We start from the raw sequence: 16,511 nt of genomic DNA on the forward strand, positions 1-16,511 counted from the left end.
TGCCTCTGAACTCCTTCTGTTGACGCCCCTCCATCTGGCCTATCCTGGCACGCCTCGCCGCAGTAAGACTACGTTTCCCATGATGCCTCTGTACTCCCATGTCAAATCTCAAAACGGGGGGGCTGAGTCTGTTTCGGCTTGTGACAGGAGGACCAGCAGCAGCAGCAGCAGCATGGCCGATGTCAGCCAGTCAAAGTCACCACTCTACGGGTGAATGATACAATTGCTTACAAGTTAGTGTCCGCATTACGCTATAAAGTTAACATACGGCCACCGTGACGCATTTGCTGTACTAAAAAATGAAAGTAAGCACTTGTGTAGCAGCGAGCTAACGGTTAGCTTGCGTTATCTAACCCAATGTTTGGCTAACTTTAATGCTTAAAGGTGGGTTCGGGGAATATACCATTTTAGGCTTAAAAAATAATAACCAGGGGAAGTTTTCCATAGCATTGGAATTGGTGCCGGTGTAAAATGAGGTAAGCAACTAGTTGTGTCATTTTATTGTTGTGTTAATTCAGGACAGGTGACGGTACAAGATGGTGCTTTAACGTCCGAAAGTTCGTACTGACTTGTGATAATTCTGGGTCTCAAAAATGAGTCCAGTACTGTACATAATATGAATAACATGAGCAGACATCACAAGTGCAAAGTTAACACGGTACATTGAGCAGCTGATGAACACAACCCCCTCTAAGAAATTAAAGCTTTGTATTTCTCAATGTCTACATATGTGTGTCAGAAACGTTCCAGGACTGGTTTCTGAAAAGATGCATTTCAAATCCGAACCACAAGTTTTCCCCTGCAAACTAAGGCTTTTCTGCCACTCTCTCATCTACTCTTGGAAGGCTTATTTCATGTTATGGTCATGTTGATATCATCCAGGTCTTTTTGATAAATCCCCTTGAGCTGGGGGGGAATGACAGGTCAGGTGAGGGTTGGGAGCTTGTTCTCTCTCGCACGGCAGTGTTCTTCTTGGCCAGGAATTCTCAGATGCTCAGGGCATTCTGAGCAGGCGCGTTGTCCTGCCACAATTCTCGGCTCTTGTCGGTTGAGTGTCCGGCCCACATCGAAGGGGAAAGCTCGTAATTTGCGTTTGAGTCCTGGAACATTTTCTGACACACGTTTACACTCAATACAAAGTTAAGTTACTTGAAGCAGCTGATGAACACCAGATCCCCTTAACACGTTTTAAAGCTTTGTATTTCTCAATACCGGTATACAAAAATTTAATTTTGTATCATGTTAAAACATATATTGGAGGATAATACCAGAGATGGGGGCAAGTCACTAATGTGGAAGTCACAAGTAAGTGGGAGGTCTGAACCTAATTTATCAGCATCAAGAAGTCCCAAGTTACTTTGGCAAAAATCAAGCAGGTCATGTAGATTGAAGTCATTACTTGGGTTAAGTAAATCCTAATTCAAGACATACAATCTTGGTCAGTCACAAAATATGTTTGCACATCAGCCACTTCACACTATCTGTACTTGTTTCTTTGAGGCGGAAAATACCGATTTTCAAGACTTGTCGTGTGGTTCAAGTCGAGTCTCATGGATGGCGAGTCAAGTCTTTTGTAGGTTTGTGCCAAGCAAGTCCCAACTCCTAAAATTGTCGACTTAAGTTTGATTCGAATCAAGTCCTGTGACTCAAATCCTCGACCTCTAAATAGTACTCACATGTACAGTATAACACCAAAAAAAGACAGTTGTGCATTAATCACTAATGATACACGAGGATGCATTTTATGGTGCTCTTATTTGTATAATTAATTTCTCCTCTGCTGTCCCACATATGGGTTAGTAGTAGTAGTAGTAGTAATAATAATATAAAGTAGTAAATCCTGAGTAAGTCAAACAGTCTTCACTATCTTTCAAGAGCAAGGAACTTATCAGTGGTATGCCTTAAAAACAAAATCTGTGAGGAGAAGTTGAATTTTGGCCAGCTGTGTTAGTGAGGTGAAATGGAGCACCTTGGGGTTCCAAATGGCTCATGACAGAATCTGGATTGAAGCGCTGTTATATTGACGGCCAGTGTAAGTCGCCCCCTTGTTTGCGCTCCTGGCTGCCTCTCATTATCTGGTTCTGTTGATTCATCATAATGTGGCTTTGATGCATTTTTAACCAAATTTCCAGACTTGGGATTGACTGCAAAGTAACCCTAAATAAAATATTGTATTATAATAGAGAGGGTTTTGTAGTTCAATGGTTTTTAATGCAGTGTGGAAACTGTGGCGGTTCAGTGGGACCCCTAAGGTTGAGCAAATTGCATTCCAGGGTCTTATATTTTTTTCTTTAATACAAATACAACAAAAGGGTAAAACTTTTGCCATCACAAAGCCTTTATTAAATGTACAGGCAATGTTTGAAGTTACATTTTAACTCCATTTTATAATTAAACTAACATACAATGAAACTAATTTCCCTCTGATGACACTTAATGGCAGTGTAGCTTTTCAGGAAGTGGACAGGGAGCACACTTTAACATTCTTGACCAAAACTTCAAAAAGGGTAAATTATGTTCTCACTAGGACTGAAATAATAAATTGAATAAATTGAATAATTCGATTTACAAAAAAAGTTGATGCAAAGATCTGTCTCCTAGCTTCCCAGTGATAATTTTTCCACACGAACTAATGTTTCTGACACACACACCACTTTGTGTTGAAATAAATTGGTGCGATGGTGGCAAGCCAGGAAGGGGTGCGTAAAAGAGAGATAATGTCCAAAGTTTGGATTCATTTCACACTTGGGGAAAAAAAAGAAAAATTGGAATGTTTCTTCCGCAAACTCGAATATCACAGCAGCATGTCTATCATCGCCAACACAAGGTATCGACGTTGACTGATTTCATATAGGCCACCACTAGTTAGATTGCTCGCAATGCCCTCCCCAAAACGGTTACTACTCCTCGCCAGGCACTTAAAGACACAAGCATCTCATATGCATATTTTGTTGTTTAATAATGATTTTTTTTTTTTATCAGATTAAGCGATGGGATAATCAGTCGAATAATTGATTCTTAAAAATATTCAATAGTTGCAGCCTGTAGCCTTAGTCCTGACATCCAGGCTCACAATTAGAGAACATAGCACATCTACCTCAGTCTTCTAGTTTGATAATTCACTTTGAAACCCCATGTTCTTACATTTACGCTTTAGGCTTATAGGTTAGTAATCATATCAGTAAGTGATTGCCTGCTAAAAGGATTAGCTCACTACAAGAAAAAACGCAGACATCGTTGTTGCTCCAGTCAGTGTTTTTTACAAGTTTCTCTCATGTTTGCTCATAACTGGCAAGCATGACACAAACTTGTTAAAAATGTAACCCAATACGCGAGCAAGGAAGCGGCATGTTTGTTGTTCTCTTGGAGGCGGTCCACCGGACACCTTTCACCTACAAGTCAACAATGCCTTGGCTTGTAGGTGAAAGGTGTTGGGGAATCGGGGAGATATTTTGGGACACAACTTTCCCTAGTGTCTTGTTGCCAGGTGGCTAAATGTAACAGGAGTAGACGAGTGAGTGATTCCAAACCATAACAGTTCAGTAGTATTTGCTTTTTCTTATGATCCCTGAAATTGCCTAAAAGGGCTGCTTCAAACCAAAAATGCCGACTTCCTGTTCCATTTCGAACATGTTTCCTTGAGACTTTTTGGTGCATCCCGTCATGATAGACATGTCCACCCAATTTGTGTCGATTGGTAAAATTGGTGTTTGTGTGCTTGTTTTTTTCGACTTCTGCAAGAGTGACTTCTAGGGTTTTGTGTTCAGGACCCCGAAGACACAATTTTCACCAGGATACATGTTCTTGCAAAAATGTGTGAATTTTTGGGAGTGTTGAGGCCTGCTGAAGAATAACATACTGTAATATAAATGTAATGTTTGGGCCCTAATAGTGATGAAAAAATAGTTTTTTGTTGTTTAACTAGATTTAATCTTTGTTCCTTCTGACCTCTACTATTCAGCTCTCTGAGCCCCCAAGTAGTGTGATTCATGAGTGCGCTTCAAGGCATCGGCGTATAGTCCTCGGGCATGGGGAATGGAGTCCAGGATCAACATGCAGCACTCACCCAGAGAGAAGTGCTGCCGCCGGCCTCCACTCAGTCAGAAGTAAAATATGACATAATCACAAAGATTATTCACTGGCCAATCAGAGGCCATCAATGATTCTTAGGCCAACTCTTTAATAATCTACAGCAATCCAAACACAACATAGTTTACATGCACAGTAGGTACTTGATATAACTCCTAAGTGACTCCTTTTATTGATTTATTTTTTGGACAGGGCCTGAAGCAGACTCGCTCCGTCATCAACTCGCTTTTCTCGGGGGCTTTAGCGGGAGCTGTGGCCAAAACAGCTGTCGCTCCATTGGACAGGACTAAAATTATCTTTCAAGGCAAGATGAATGCTGGGCTGGTCTAACTGTGGAAACTGTTTGTTATATTTAGACAACGGGGGATTGAGTACCAAACATACAGTAGATGACATTCATTTATAGCTACAGTGGATATTAAAAGTCCACCCACCCCTGTTCAAATGCCAGGTTAGACCAAGATGAATCATTTAAAAAAAAAAAAAAAAAAATCCCAGAATTAATGTGACATTTAATCTGTACAACTCAATTGAAAAATAAAAATAGTTCCAAAGGAAAGTCAAAGCAAACAAGTGAGATAATGTGGGTGCACCAATGTGCATCCTATAACTGGGATGTGGCTGAGTTCGGATTCATCACATCCAAACTCGTGTTAAATGTGAGTCAGCACACACCTGCTACCATTTAAAGTGCCTCTGATTAACCCCAAATACATTTCATCTGTATAATTAGACTTTTCCTGACTTTTTTTCCCTGATTTCTAGCAGAAGCCTGTAAGTTTTGTGCTTACATTGACTGCGGTTATTTTAAACTGTTAATAATTCCTTTCACCTTGTCTAAGGCCCCAGTTTCAGCATCCAAATTCTCCTGATGAAATGTGGGGGAAATGTATTATGGGCCAATGAAACCAAGATTGAACTTTTTGGGCATAATTCCTAGAGGTATGTTTGGCACAAACAGCACTGCTCATCACCCCAAGAATACCATACCTACAGTTAAGCATGGTGGTGGCAGCATTTGAGCATTATGTTTTTCTTCAGCTGCAACTGCGGCCTTCTTCAGCTGCAACTCCGGCCTTAGAAAAGATTGAAGGAATTGTGAACAGTTCGAAATAGCAGTCGAGGTTACTACAAAACCTTCCTGCTTCTGCTTGAAAGTGGGGGAAAAAAAGGAAAGGCCTCCTAGAACTTTTTGAAATAGTACCGTACACATACCTTATAGAAAATTGATAGAGCTGCGTGCGAAACATTGGAATATGTAACCTATTAGCATATCTTGTATCGAGGATGTGCACACTTGTGCAACCACATTATTTTAGCTATTTTTAATCCCCTCCCAAAACTGTACAAAAAAAACAAAAAAACGAGTTATGCAGGTTATAGGTCACAATAATCTTTTTTTAAAATGATGTTTGTTGGTGCCCCGCGATTGGCTGGTGACCAGTTAAGGGTGTACCCTGCTTCTCGCCCAGAGTCATCTGGGATAGGCTCCAGCACGCCTGTGACCCTAGTGAGGATAATCTGTATGGAAAAATGGATGGATGGATGGATTTTTGTTGGTTTAATTTTTATATCACAAATCACATTTTTATATCACAAAACACACTTGAACAGGGGTGTGTAGACATTTTATATCCACTTTCTCGCAGTGTTCTCATGAATAACGGAGTTTGAACCATTTGTCTTTTCAGTGTCTTCAGCAAGATTCTCTGCAAAAGTAAGTTTTGAGTTGAAGTATTGACGCCACAATGAAGTTTCTCTCTAGCTAGTCACACTGAAGCATTACATCAAGTAGAAAAGTAAGTTGCTATCCTCTTTTGATGTATTTCAGGAGGCCTACAGGTTAATCTACCGCACATACCTTCAAGATGGCTTCTTCAGTCTGTGGAGGGGCAACTCTGCCACTATGGTGCGAGTCATCCCGTATGCCGCCATCCAGTTCTGTGCTCACGAGCAGTATAAAAGTCTCCTGGGAGACTACTATGGCTTTCAGGGGAAGTGAGTGTCAGCCTCAACATTGCATACACACACATTTTATTTATTAAAACTGCTTAAGACATAAGAAGGCTGATGTTTTCGTGTATAATGTTTGATCCAGGGTCCTCCCACCACTTCCGAGGTTACTGGCTGGATCAATGGCAGGCATCACTGCAGCCATGTTGACGTATCCTCTGGACATGGTGCGAGCTAGGATGGCTGTTACACCAAAAGAAATGTAAGTCCACTTTAAACTGTCATGACACAGTGACTACGTTTAGTAGATTTAAGATATTCTGAAAGGTCACCATTACTTTTGTCAGGAATTTGTCCCTCATTGACCCATATTTTAAAAAAGTACAGTCTAGCAATTGCTAATGTGGTTTAAAAAAAAAAAAAAAAACGTGCTTTTTTAAAAAAAATGTTTACAACTTTTGTCTCAACTAAACTTAGCTGGTAGATTGGAATAGTATTGTGAAAATTAATTATCTGTCCACAGATGCAGTTATGAACAATTTTACCGTATTTACTGAAATATTGAACACTGCTCCTCAAACGTTTGTCATTCGCAAATAAACAGTGCACAAACAGATGCCAATTCCTATGTGACACAAGATCGCCATAATGCCCTCTTTGTTTAGGTACAGCAACATCCTGCATGTGTTTGTGCGGATCTCCCGGGAAGAGGGACTGAAGACCCTGTATCGAGGTTTCACACCCACCATACTAGGTGTGGTCCCCTATGCGGGTCTCAGCTTCTTTACCTATGAGACGCTGAAAAAGCTTCATGCAGGTAGTTTGAGAACAATGATGACGCCTTTCTACAGTCAGCTCAATGTTTGTGTTGTCGGTGTAAACATTGCTTTTGTGCGATGTTGATGGGGTCTCCTCTGCTGCAGAGAGAAGTGGGCGTGCACAGCCCTACTCGTATGAACGGCTAGCCTTTGGGGCCTGTGCGGGCCTCATCGGTCAGTCGGCGTCTTACCCTTTGGATGTGGTACGCCGGCGCATGCAGACAGCAGGGGTCACAGGTCACACTTACGGCACCATCCTGGGCACCATGAGGGAGATCATGTCTGAGGAGGGTGTTATCCGAGGACTCTATAAAGGCCTCAGTATGAACTGGGTCAAAGGGCCCATTGCGGTAGGGATCAGCTTCACAACCTTTGACCTCACTCAGATTCTTCTGAGGAAGCTGCATGAGATGGGCTACGCGTCCCGGTAATGGTGAGAAAACACGGTACTTCTGGATGTTACAATTTCACAGGGAATGGGGAAGAGTGTATGTGGAATGTGTATTGCGCCAATGGAGGCAAACACACGCTCACAACAAGTGGATAATGTGTCCTTACTGTGCTTCCTGAAGATGTGACTAAGCTTCTGTATGCTTCTGTAAGCGCTCTTGTCATGTGCATCAAAGTGCATTATGCTCTTTTTTTTTTATCCGTACATCTCTGGGCACTAAAGTTAGACTGTGAGCGTAAATGTTACATCACGCCAACGGGCTTCTAGCTACCTTGTCTGCGTAAAGGGTCACCTTCCAATGCAATGCAAACTGACATTTAATTACTGTCCATGTTACACGGTCGATAATATATGAGATTACACCATAAATAGGGTTTATGTGAAAGATGTAATGGATAATGAGGTGTTGAAAGGAGAATGTAACTCCAGTATGTGCCCAAAGTGACCTAAACATTCAGTTCAGTGTTTGCTTCCAACGACTTATGGTGCAACTCAATAAATGACAGGGTGTGCACGGTCGTGAAAAAACAGAAAAAGTTATGAATTTTGAAAATGTGTTTTTTCCAAGTCACGGAAATATTGCGTGGATAACATTTAGGATGACTCTTTGTCACAACACCGTCTGTCCTTAACGTGCTCCCTTTTGGCTTCGACCCTCAGCCAAATACCGCGCACAAGTTCGAATCAGGTGAGTAAAACAATAAAATACAGTCCCCTCCAAAAGTATTGGAACAGCAAGGTCAATTCCTTTGTTTTTGTTGTATACTGAGGACGTTTGGGATTCAGAGCAATAGATGAATGAGACAAAAGTTCAGAATTCCAGCTTTTATTTCATGGTATTTACATCTAGATGTGTGAAACAACTCAGGATAGAGGACCTTTTGTTTGAAGCCACCCACTTTCAAGTGAGCAAATGTATTGGAACGTGACTGATAGATGTTTCTAGTTGCTTAGGTGTTGCCTTCTAGGTTGATTGCTTAAACATTAGATAGTGCTTTTTTGGGGGCTTTGGGTTTCACCTGTGAAAACTGCATTTGCCGTTAAGCAAACATGAAGACCAGAGAGCCGTCTATGTGAGAAAAGCAAACCATTTTGAAACTGAGAGAAGGGGAAATCAATCTGAGCTATTGCACAAACATTGAGCATAGCCAATACAACAATTTGGAATGTCCTGAAAAAGAAAGAAACTACTGGTGTACTGAGCAACAGACATAGAACAGGTCGGGCAAAGGTATCAAGAGCAGTTGATGACAGAAACATTGTGAGAGCTGTGAAGAAACACCCAAAGATAATAGTCAGTGACATCACTGCCAACCTCCACAGGGAAGGGGTGAAGGTATCACCACCCACTGTTCGATTAAGACTTAGAAATATACAGCCCATACCACAAGATGCAAACCACTCATCAGCGAAAATGAAGGCCAGATTGGATTTTGCAAAGTACAGATATGAGCCACAAAAGTTTTGGAACAAAGTTTTATGGACTGATGAGACCAAGATTAACTTCTACCAAAGTGATGGCAAGGCCAAAATATGGAGAAAGAAATGATTGGTTTATGATCCAAAACACACAAGCTCATCTGTTAAGCATGGTGGAGGTAATGTCATGGCTTGGGCTTCCATGGCTGCTTCTGGAACGGGCTCACTAGTCTTTATTGATGATGTAACTCATTATGGTAGCAGCAGAAGGAATTTTGAAGTCTACAAAACCATTTTGCCTGGCAATTTTACAGAAAAATGCATCCAAACTAATCAGGAGAAGCTTCATCATGCAACAAGACAATGACACACACTGCCAACACAATAAAGGACTTATATCAGGAATAAAGAGTGGAACGTCTTAGACTGGCCAAGTCAATCACCGGACCGTAACCCAATAGAGCATGCATTTTACCTCCTGAAGAGGAGACTGAAGGGAGAAACCCCCAGAAACAAACAAGAACTGAAAGAGGCTGCAGTAAAGGCTTGGAAAAGCATTTCAAGTGAGGAATGTCTGTCTGGCGAAGTCAATGGGTCGCAGGCTTGATGCAGTTATTGCAAGTAAGGATGATGCCAACAAAATATTAAATGTTATTCACTTTAAGTTAATTTAATAATGTCTGTTCAAATACCTTTCCTCATTTGAAAAGTAGGTGGGTTCAAACAAAAGATTCTCTGTCCTGAGTTGTTTAACATATCTAGATGTACCGGTAAATACTATGAAATGAAAGCTGGAATTCGGAAGTTTTGTCTTCATCTTTTGATCTGAAACCCAAGTGTCTTCAGTATACAACAAAAGCAAAGGAAATGACCTTGCCGTTTCAATACTTTTGAAGGGGACTGTACGTCTTTTGCCAACATTGAGGCAGTTAAGTTAAACTGCAACTAAGACGGTGGGTCAACTCAAATGCAAATAACGAGCTAACACTGGCATATGTATTTACACTGCAATAGAGTCCAGAGCGCTCAAGAAGAAATAGAAAATGGGTGAATGAAAATAAAGTATAGCTTTAAAGCAAATATCCTAGCTAGAGGAGAGAAAACTAACATTTTATCATATATTTTTGTTCGAGCTGCATTTTAAGTATGGGCCAACAAAATGAAAAGATGCCAAGTGTGAAGAGTGCCCATGTTATTTCATCATCAAGGTTGCACTGTATCATATAGATTTTCCATCATACTTTTCATTTAACCATCTGACATTAGTGGTCATAAGCTATACAGAAGGTGATGATTTTTTTATGATTGACTCATTTTATAGACATGAAGCACACATGAAGAGGGAAGTGAATAATCATTAGAGAATTATTGTGTGTTTTGCCTCGGTACATTATCACATTTAAATTTGTATGTGTGTTGTGATTGTTGGCCAGTTTCTGTTAAAGGCAAACTCAGGCCAGATATTTGAGTAGACTGAGCAGGAGGGGGCAGTGGAGTGTCTTTTAAACATGAGACAATCTTAACTTAGCAGCTGGTTAACACCCCTCTAAGTATTTATTGCATGACACGACATAGTGAAATGTGACTATATCTGAATAATATATAAACTTAGGAACACAACTTGAATTTGTATCTTTTATCGGTAGTGTTTAGCCGGGCTTCTTAAAACTTTGGGTCCAGAGACCCCTTACAGGGGAGAATTTCTTCCAAGGATAACCTCATAATCCTAACGCCAATGAACTTAACTACCACGAGTACCCCTTAATGCAACAGGAATTTTACACATTTTTCTTAGTACGTTTACAAAGCAAAGTCATATTTTTTTATAGTAAATTATATTTGGGGTTGTCAAATTTATGTGACGATACATCACAATCATCAGAGCTAAGGTAGGGAGGAGTAATTGGTTTATCATGTTTGTTCTATTGGCTTTTCTATTGGCTGCCGGTCCTCATTCTGAGTTATATTCTTTAAATTGTTCTGACATAATAGTTTCATGCAAGTTATTTTCCAGACCCCCAAGCTACGCCTTACTGACCCCTAGGGGACCCCAGTGTGAGAAAGACTGGTAGAACAGTGTGGATGACAAATGGAAAGCCTTTCAGTTTGTAGTTTCATCTCAGCAGCTGCGATTTCACTGAACATCTCAGTATTGTGTCTTTAAGTGCCTGGCAAGGAGTAGTAACCGTTTTACTATGACTGAGCTACTTTCGCGACCCTTTCTGAAAGTTGATCATTTTCTAGTTTTTGATGGTCTGCTATTGGAGTTGATTTATTCGCACTCTGAATGAATGGAATTCTTCAGTCCACTTTTTCTACATGGATTTTGTCACCTCCTAGTAGGCAGACACACAAGCCACGTTTCACAAATCCTTTCTAAGCAACTCATTTTGGGAGTGTTTTTGATGTACTTGACTGAAGGGGTGTCGCCAAGGATTTGGGGCCCCACTACAATGCTGCAAATTGAAAATATGATTTTCTATGGCCCCTGTCAGTCATGGGCCCTTAAAATTGTCACCACTTTACTCCCTGGTTAGGGTACGTATGCACTTAGTTCCCAGTGACCACGGTAGCCATGAAATGTAACTGCTGTGGGTTTTTGGCTATTTTTCCCCCCTCAGTAAGGTTCACGGTATCGTTGACAGGCCTGAGGGGCTGCTGAGTGTCTGCGGCTCAAAGGTGCTCTACGTTCCGACCACAGATTTCCACAGATGTCAGTATGTTGCCTCCCAGCCCGTCACGTTCTGATGGTCGTCCCTCACATTAGCCCAGTCTACGAATGAAACGTGGACATTGGGCAGCTTTGGAGCCAGTTTCTGGCCTCGGCAGAGTCAGACATTCAAAAGAGCTTGTTTTCAACGTAACACAATTCACACAACATGTGGCTTAGTTTAAAAAAAAAAAATAATAATAATAATAATAATCTGTCGGCAAGTGTGATATGACGCCGAAATATGCTTCCCATCCCACTACGGACCGCCTTCAAGTTGTGTTCCACCCTATACATAGTGTCAGGTTTAGTTGTGCGCACGTTTTTCTACATCGACGAGGTTCCTCTTCCAAATCCCGACTTCTTCTTTTCCTTTCGGCTTGTCCCTTTAGGGGTCGCCACAGCGCGTCATCCTTTTCCATGTAAGCCTATCTCCTGCATCCTCCTCTTGAACACCAACTGCCCTCATGTCTTCCCTCACGACATCCATCAACCTTCTCTTTGGTCTTCCTCTAGCTCTCTTGCCTGGCAGCTCCATCCTCATCATCCTTCTACCAATATATTCACTATTTCTCCTCTGGATGTGTCAAAACCATCGAAGTCTGCTAACTTTTTCTCCAAAACATTGAACCTTGGCGTTCCCTTTGATGAGCTCATTTCTAATTTTATCCAACCTGGTTACTCCGAGAGCGAACCTGAAGATCTTAATTTCCGCCACCTCCAGCTCTGCTTCCTGTTGTCTCTTCAGTGCCACTGTCTCTAATCCGTACATCATGGCAGGCCTCATCACTTGTTTATAAACTTTGCCCTTCATCTGAACCCGTTTCTTCACTTCCTGACTACACTCACCATTGCTCTGGACAGTTGACCCCAAGTATTTAAAGTCCTCCACCCTTGCTATCTCTTCTCCCTGTAGCCTCACTCTTCCCCCACCACCCCTGTCATTCATGCACATATATTCTGTCTTACTTCGGCTAATCTTCATTCCTCTGCTTTCCAGTGCATGCCTCCATCTTTCTAACTGTTCCTCCACCTGCTCCCTGCTTTCACTGCAGATCACAATGTCATCTGCAAACATCATGGTCCACGGGGATTCCAGTCTAACCTCATCTGTCAGCCTATCCATCCCCACTGCAAATAGGAAGGGGCTCAGGGCTGATGCCCGATGCAGTCCCACCTCCACCTTAAATTCATCTGTCACACCTACAGCACACCTCACCACTGTTCTGCTGCCCTCGTACATGCCCTGTATTATTCTAACATGCTTCTCTGCCGTTCCAGACTTCCGCATGCAGTACCACAGTTCCTCTCTGGGTACTCTGTCATAGGCTTTCTCTAGATCCACAAAGACACAATGTAGCAAATAATGCATCTGTGGTATTCTTTCTAGGCATGAAACCATACTGTTGCTCGCAAATACTCACTTATGTCCTGAGTCTAGCCTCCTACTCTTTCCCATAACTGTACTGTACTGTGAGGTTCCACCACCAAGTCTCCTTCTCTCATTTCCTGCCAGAAGATACACCAAGTACTCTCCTGCCTGCCTCTCTGATCACCTTGGCTGCAGTGGTCCAGTCTTCTGGAAGCTCCTCCTATCCACCGAGAGCCTGTCTCACCTCTTCCCGAAAAGATGCAAAACAGTCATCCTGTCTCAGCTTCCACCACATTGTTCTCTGCTTTACCTTTGTCTTCCTAATCTTCCTCCCCACCACCAGTCATTTTACACACCACAATCCTATGCTGTCTAGCCACACTCTCCCCTACCATACCTTACAGTCGGTAACCTCCTTCAGATGACATCGTCTGCACAAGATGTAATCCACCTGCGTGCTTCTACCCCCGTTCTTGTAAATCACCCTATGTACCTGCCTCTTGAAAAAAATAAAAGTTCACTACAGCCATTAGCATCCTTTTTGAAAAGTCTACCACCATCTGTCCCTCCAAGTTCCTTTCCTGGATGCCGTACTTACCTGTCATTCACCAACATGTCCATTACAATCTGCACCAATCACGACTCTCTGTCTGGGATGCTCAGAACTACTTCGTCTAGCTCCTTCCAGAATTTCTCCGACTACCGTGGGAAATGTCTTGACAATTTAAACATCAACACAATGCAAATTGATATAAATAGCACATTTCATTCACAAGGTAACTCGATGTGCTTTACATGATTAAGAACATTTAAAAACAAAGTACAGAAAAATAAAAGACAGCTTAAAAATAATTACTAAAAGAACATACCGTGCAAGATAAACTTTTTAAAAAGATGAAAATGCCCTAAAAGGCTCAATCATAAGCACGAGGGAAAATAATAGTTTTTAATAATAATTCATAATTTTTAAGAATAGTTTTGACTTGAATACATTCACACTTGGGGCAGACTTCACTTCTGTTGGCAATGTATTTAATTTGTATGCAGCATAACAGCTAAATGCTGTTTCACCATGTTTGCTTTGGACTTTGTGCCCCACTGTCTGACCTAAATCTGTAGAGCTCAGAGCCCTACTGGGTTTATATACCATTAGCATTTCTCTAATGTATTCAGGACCTAAACCATTTCGTGTTTTATAGTAGCACAACTTCAGAGTCTTTTTTTTGGCTGACTGGGAGCCAGTGTAGAGACTTTAGAATTGGAGTAATATGTTCTGATCGCTTTGTTCTGGTCAGAACCCAAGCTGCAGCATTCTGAATGGGCTGCAGCTGTTTAATGCTTTTTTGGAAAGTTCCAGTCAGAAGACCACCATTCTCTTTTTAAAAATTATTATTATTATTTTTTAAATAAAATAATAGAAGTGGCTAAATGGCAAATCAAGCCGGCCATCCACGGCAACCGCCGTGTTTGCCCATCCCATCCCCCCGCGTTACCTCATGACTATCCTGTTTGTGTACAGTGACCTGAAACAGAGCTGCTGTGGCTCCTGGGAACGTGTAAACGTAGCTTTACATGTGATGACTGTTAATTTATTTTGATTTCAGTTGGAATGACATAAAAAAAAAAAAATTGCGAAGCGACTTGATGAAATACTCAAAATTTTAAAATCTAAGCGATGAACCATTTTAATTTTCAAATATGTTGTTGTTTTAAAACAATTTGCGTACCTCCGAGTACACTGTATTTGCATGGTATGTATTGTTCTAAGTGCAGTGGTGGTTTAGAAACCGCTTTGTTAGTTCCTGTGATTTGTGCCATCTGAGTGTTTGTGTACCTGATCTCTACACTGTGTTCAGATTGACTGATTTTAAATGTCAATTAAAACTTGTTTCCTAAGTACTGTCTATGTCTCCTGTATCATTGAATAAATCATTTGTAAAAATAACATACCCACGTGGGGACTGATGGATAGTATCGATTTGTGAGAAAGTACGAAATTTACCAAATTTAGACATAGGTGTCTGCGCAACCCGAGCATGATAAAATAAAATAAATATTGGCAGCCTCCTAAAATGGCCCAAATAAAGCAATTATGTGTGGCACACGCATGCTGGCTCCCTCTAGTGGACGTTAAGAGTCACTTACTGTTCACACTGTCCATAATGTTAGTGATTTAATTTTAATCCAGTGCAGTTTAGTTGTACTGATTTATACTTTGGAATTGTTTGTTTTCAAACATATATTTAGGTACAAATTCTATTTACCTTTTATGTGCAATACATTTTAATATTTTTTTTTAGGTAGATTTGTCTTTTTTTTTTTTTTTTTTTAATTCAGTGTTAATGTTCAAACTGCTTGAAGTCTGTCTCATTTTTTATGAGCACTTAGGCCTACGAGGCTACTGTATTTTAATGTTGGTCATGATGGTGGTACTTGGAGAGCAAAATATTTTTTTAGGTGGTGCTCTGTGTTAAAAGTTTCAGAACCACTGGCCCAAGTCATAATTACACACTGCAGGTATAGACTTGCACGATATGGTAAACTGAGGATGTAGGCGATTGTAGCAGAGGTGGCCAGCATCATGAGATTAATGAATGAATGAATAAGACTTATTTTAGGAAGGTGATGATAAGTGCCTTGGCTCATTTACGGTTGGGAAATACGAGGACCTGCATTGTAGTTGCGTAAGATAGCCACTAGAGGGCCCTCCAACCTTGAAAATGATTTTTAGCGTGTGCAGTTCCAGATATGGTCGCTAGATGGAAGCGCAAGCACAGTGCTTCGAGCCTTTGCTCGACACGGTGCCGACTCGCCGCTTGAACTTGAACCTTCACCGAGAACGCGTCACAGTTGCGCGACATTGGGAAAACACTGAAAACGGGGATCCCTGTAAATTACATTAAATTGTATTAGTTGAAAAATAAAGTATATATTGATTAACTGGTCATTTTAACCCCCCAAAAAAAGAAATAAGGGAAAAAAATCTGAATTTAAAATGTATATTGTTTATGGTAAATGCAGATTTTTGACGTTGAATGACAATTTATGTGAACGAATGGGGAATAAAATAGAACCAGTGTGGGGGGAAAAGGCGCTTTCGGGACTAATTAGGATATGGAGGCCAGGATGGAGGAGTGAGTGTGTGCCACAGGATGTGGTTGCTATAGATACTTGGCAAGATGCCAGAGGGGAGCAGGCACAATTTGCATTTATTCAGATCTACTCTATTCTCGTTCTCTCACAATTGCTCTAGTATCTCACATTCTATCACCCCCCCCCCCCCCCCTTGAACTATTGGTTACTAAAGAGCCCCGCATACAATGAAAAAAAAATAGATTTATTTATTGTAAACAAATCTCAGTAAAATTATTACAAACTATTCAAAAGAATAGCTTTAGCCCAGTTGTTTTTCATGGAAAAGCTTGTAAAGTTGCTGCTACAGGCACCTTTTTTTATCCATAAAATGTGTCCTATCATTTTCTACCATTAAATAATATCATTGATCACATAGCCCACATAGATAAGATAGATAAGATCTATCTATATTTTGTCTTTTTGCTAGTATGCAAAGGATTCATTTCTAGAAGTCTCTTCCTGGCCTAAATTTGACGGTTTCATCAATAAAGAGGCTAGCAGTTAAATACATAATTATGTAGTGATTATATAATTTGAATGAAAAATATATATACCATGAATCAA

At 40.9% G+C, this 16,511-nt stretch overlaps 1 protein-coding gene across 6 annotated transcripts; it reads left to right on the forward strand.

Annotated features, from left to right (window-relative positions):
* The first annotated feature begins 136 nt into the window (after nt 1-136).
* slc25a42 (solute carrier family 25 member 42) lies at nt 137-14,710 on the forward strand. 6 transcript variants are annotated; one of them, XM_061694058.1, is made up of 9 exons: nt 137-210; nt 3,962-4,106; nt 4,282-4,393; nt 5,781-5,806; nt 5,921-6,087; nt 6,188-6,304; nt 6,708-6,859; nt 6,966-7,293; nt 12,957-13,038. In XM_061694058.1, the coding sequence occupies exons 2-8, from the start codon at nt 4,029-4,031 to the stop codon at nt 7,289-7,291; spliced, it is 978 nt and encodes a 325-aa protein (XP_061550042.1). In that variant the 5' UTR covers nt 137-210; nt 3,962-4,028; the 3' UTR covers nt 7,292-7,293; nt 12,957-13,038. The 6 variants fall into 6 exon arrangements, with proteins under 6 accessions (XP_061550042.1, XP_061550043.1, XP_061550044.1 ...); XM_061694059.1 differs by having other exon boundaries at nt 12,960-12,995; XM_061694060.1 differs by lacking the exon at nt 6,966-7,293 and having other exon boundaries at nt 12,957-14,710.
* The last annotated feature ends 1,801 nt before the right edge of the window (nt 14,711-16,511 follow it).

Source organism: Phycodurus eques, chromosome 13, assembly GCF_024500275.1.
Source record: "Phycodurus eques isolate BA_2022a chromosome 13, UOR_Pequ_1.1, whole genome shotgun sequence".
Taxonomy (NCBI): domain Eukaryota; kingdom Metazoa; phylum Chordata; class Actinopteri; order Syngnathiformes; family Syngnathidae; genus Phycodurus; species Phycodurus eques.

Coding starts and splice junctions, on each gene's coding strand:
- slc25a42 (XM_061694056.1), top strand. CDS start 4,029: ATGGGGAATGGAGTCCAGGATCAACATGCAGCACTCACCCAGAGAGAA. Junction 4,394..5,780: donor GACTAAAATTATCTTTCAAG/GCAAGATGAATG, acceptor TTGTCTTTTCAG/TGTCTTCAGCAAGATTCTCT. Junction 6,305..6,707: donor GCTGTTACACCAAAAGAAAT/GTAAGTCCACTT, acceptor CTCTTTGTTTAG/GTACAGCAACATCCTGCATG.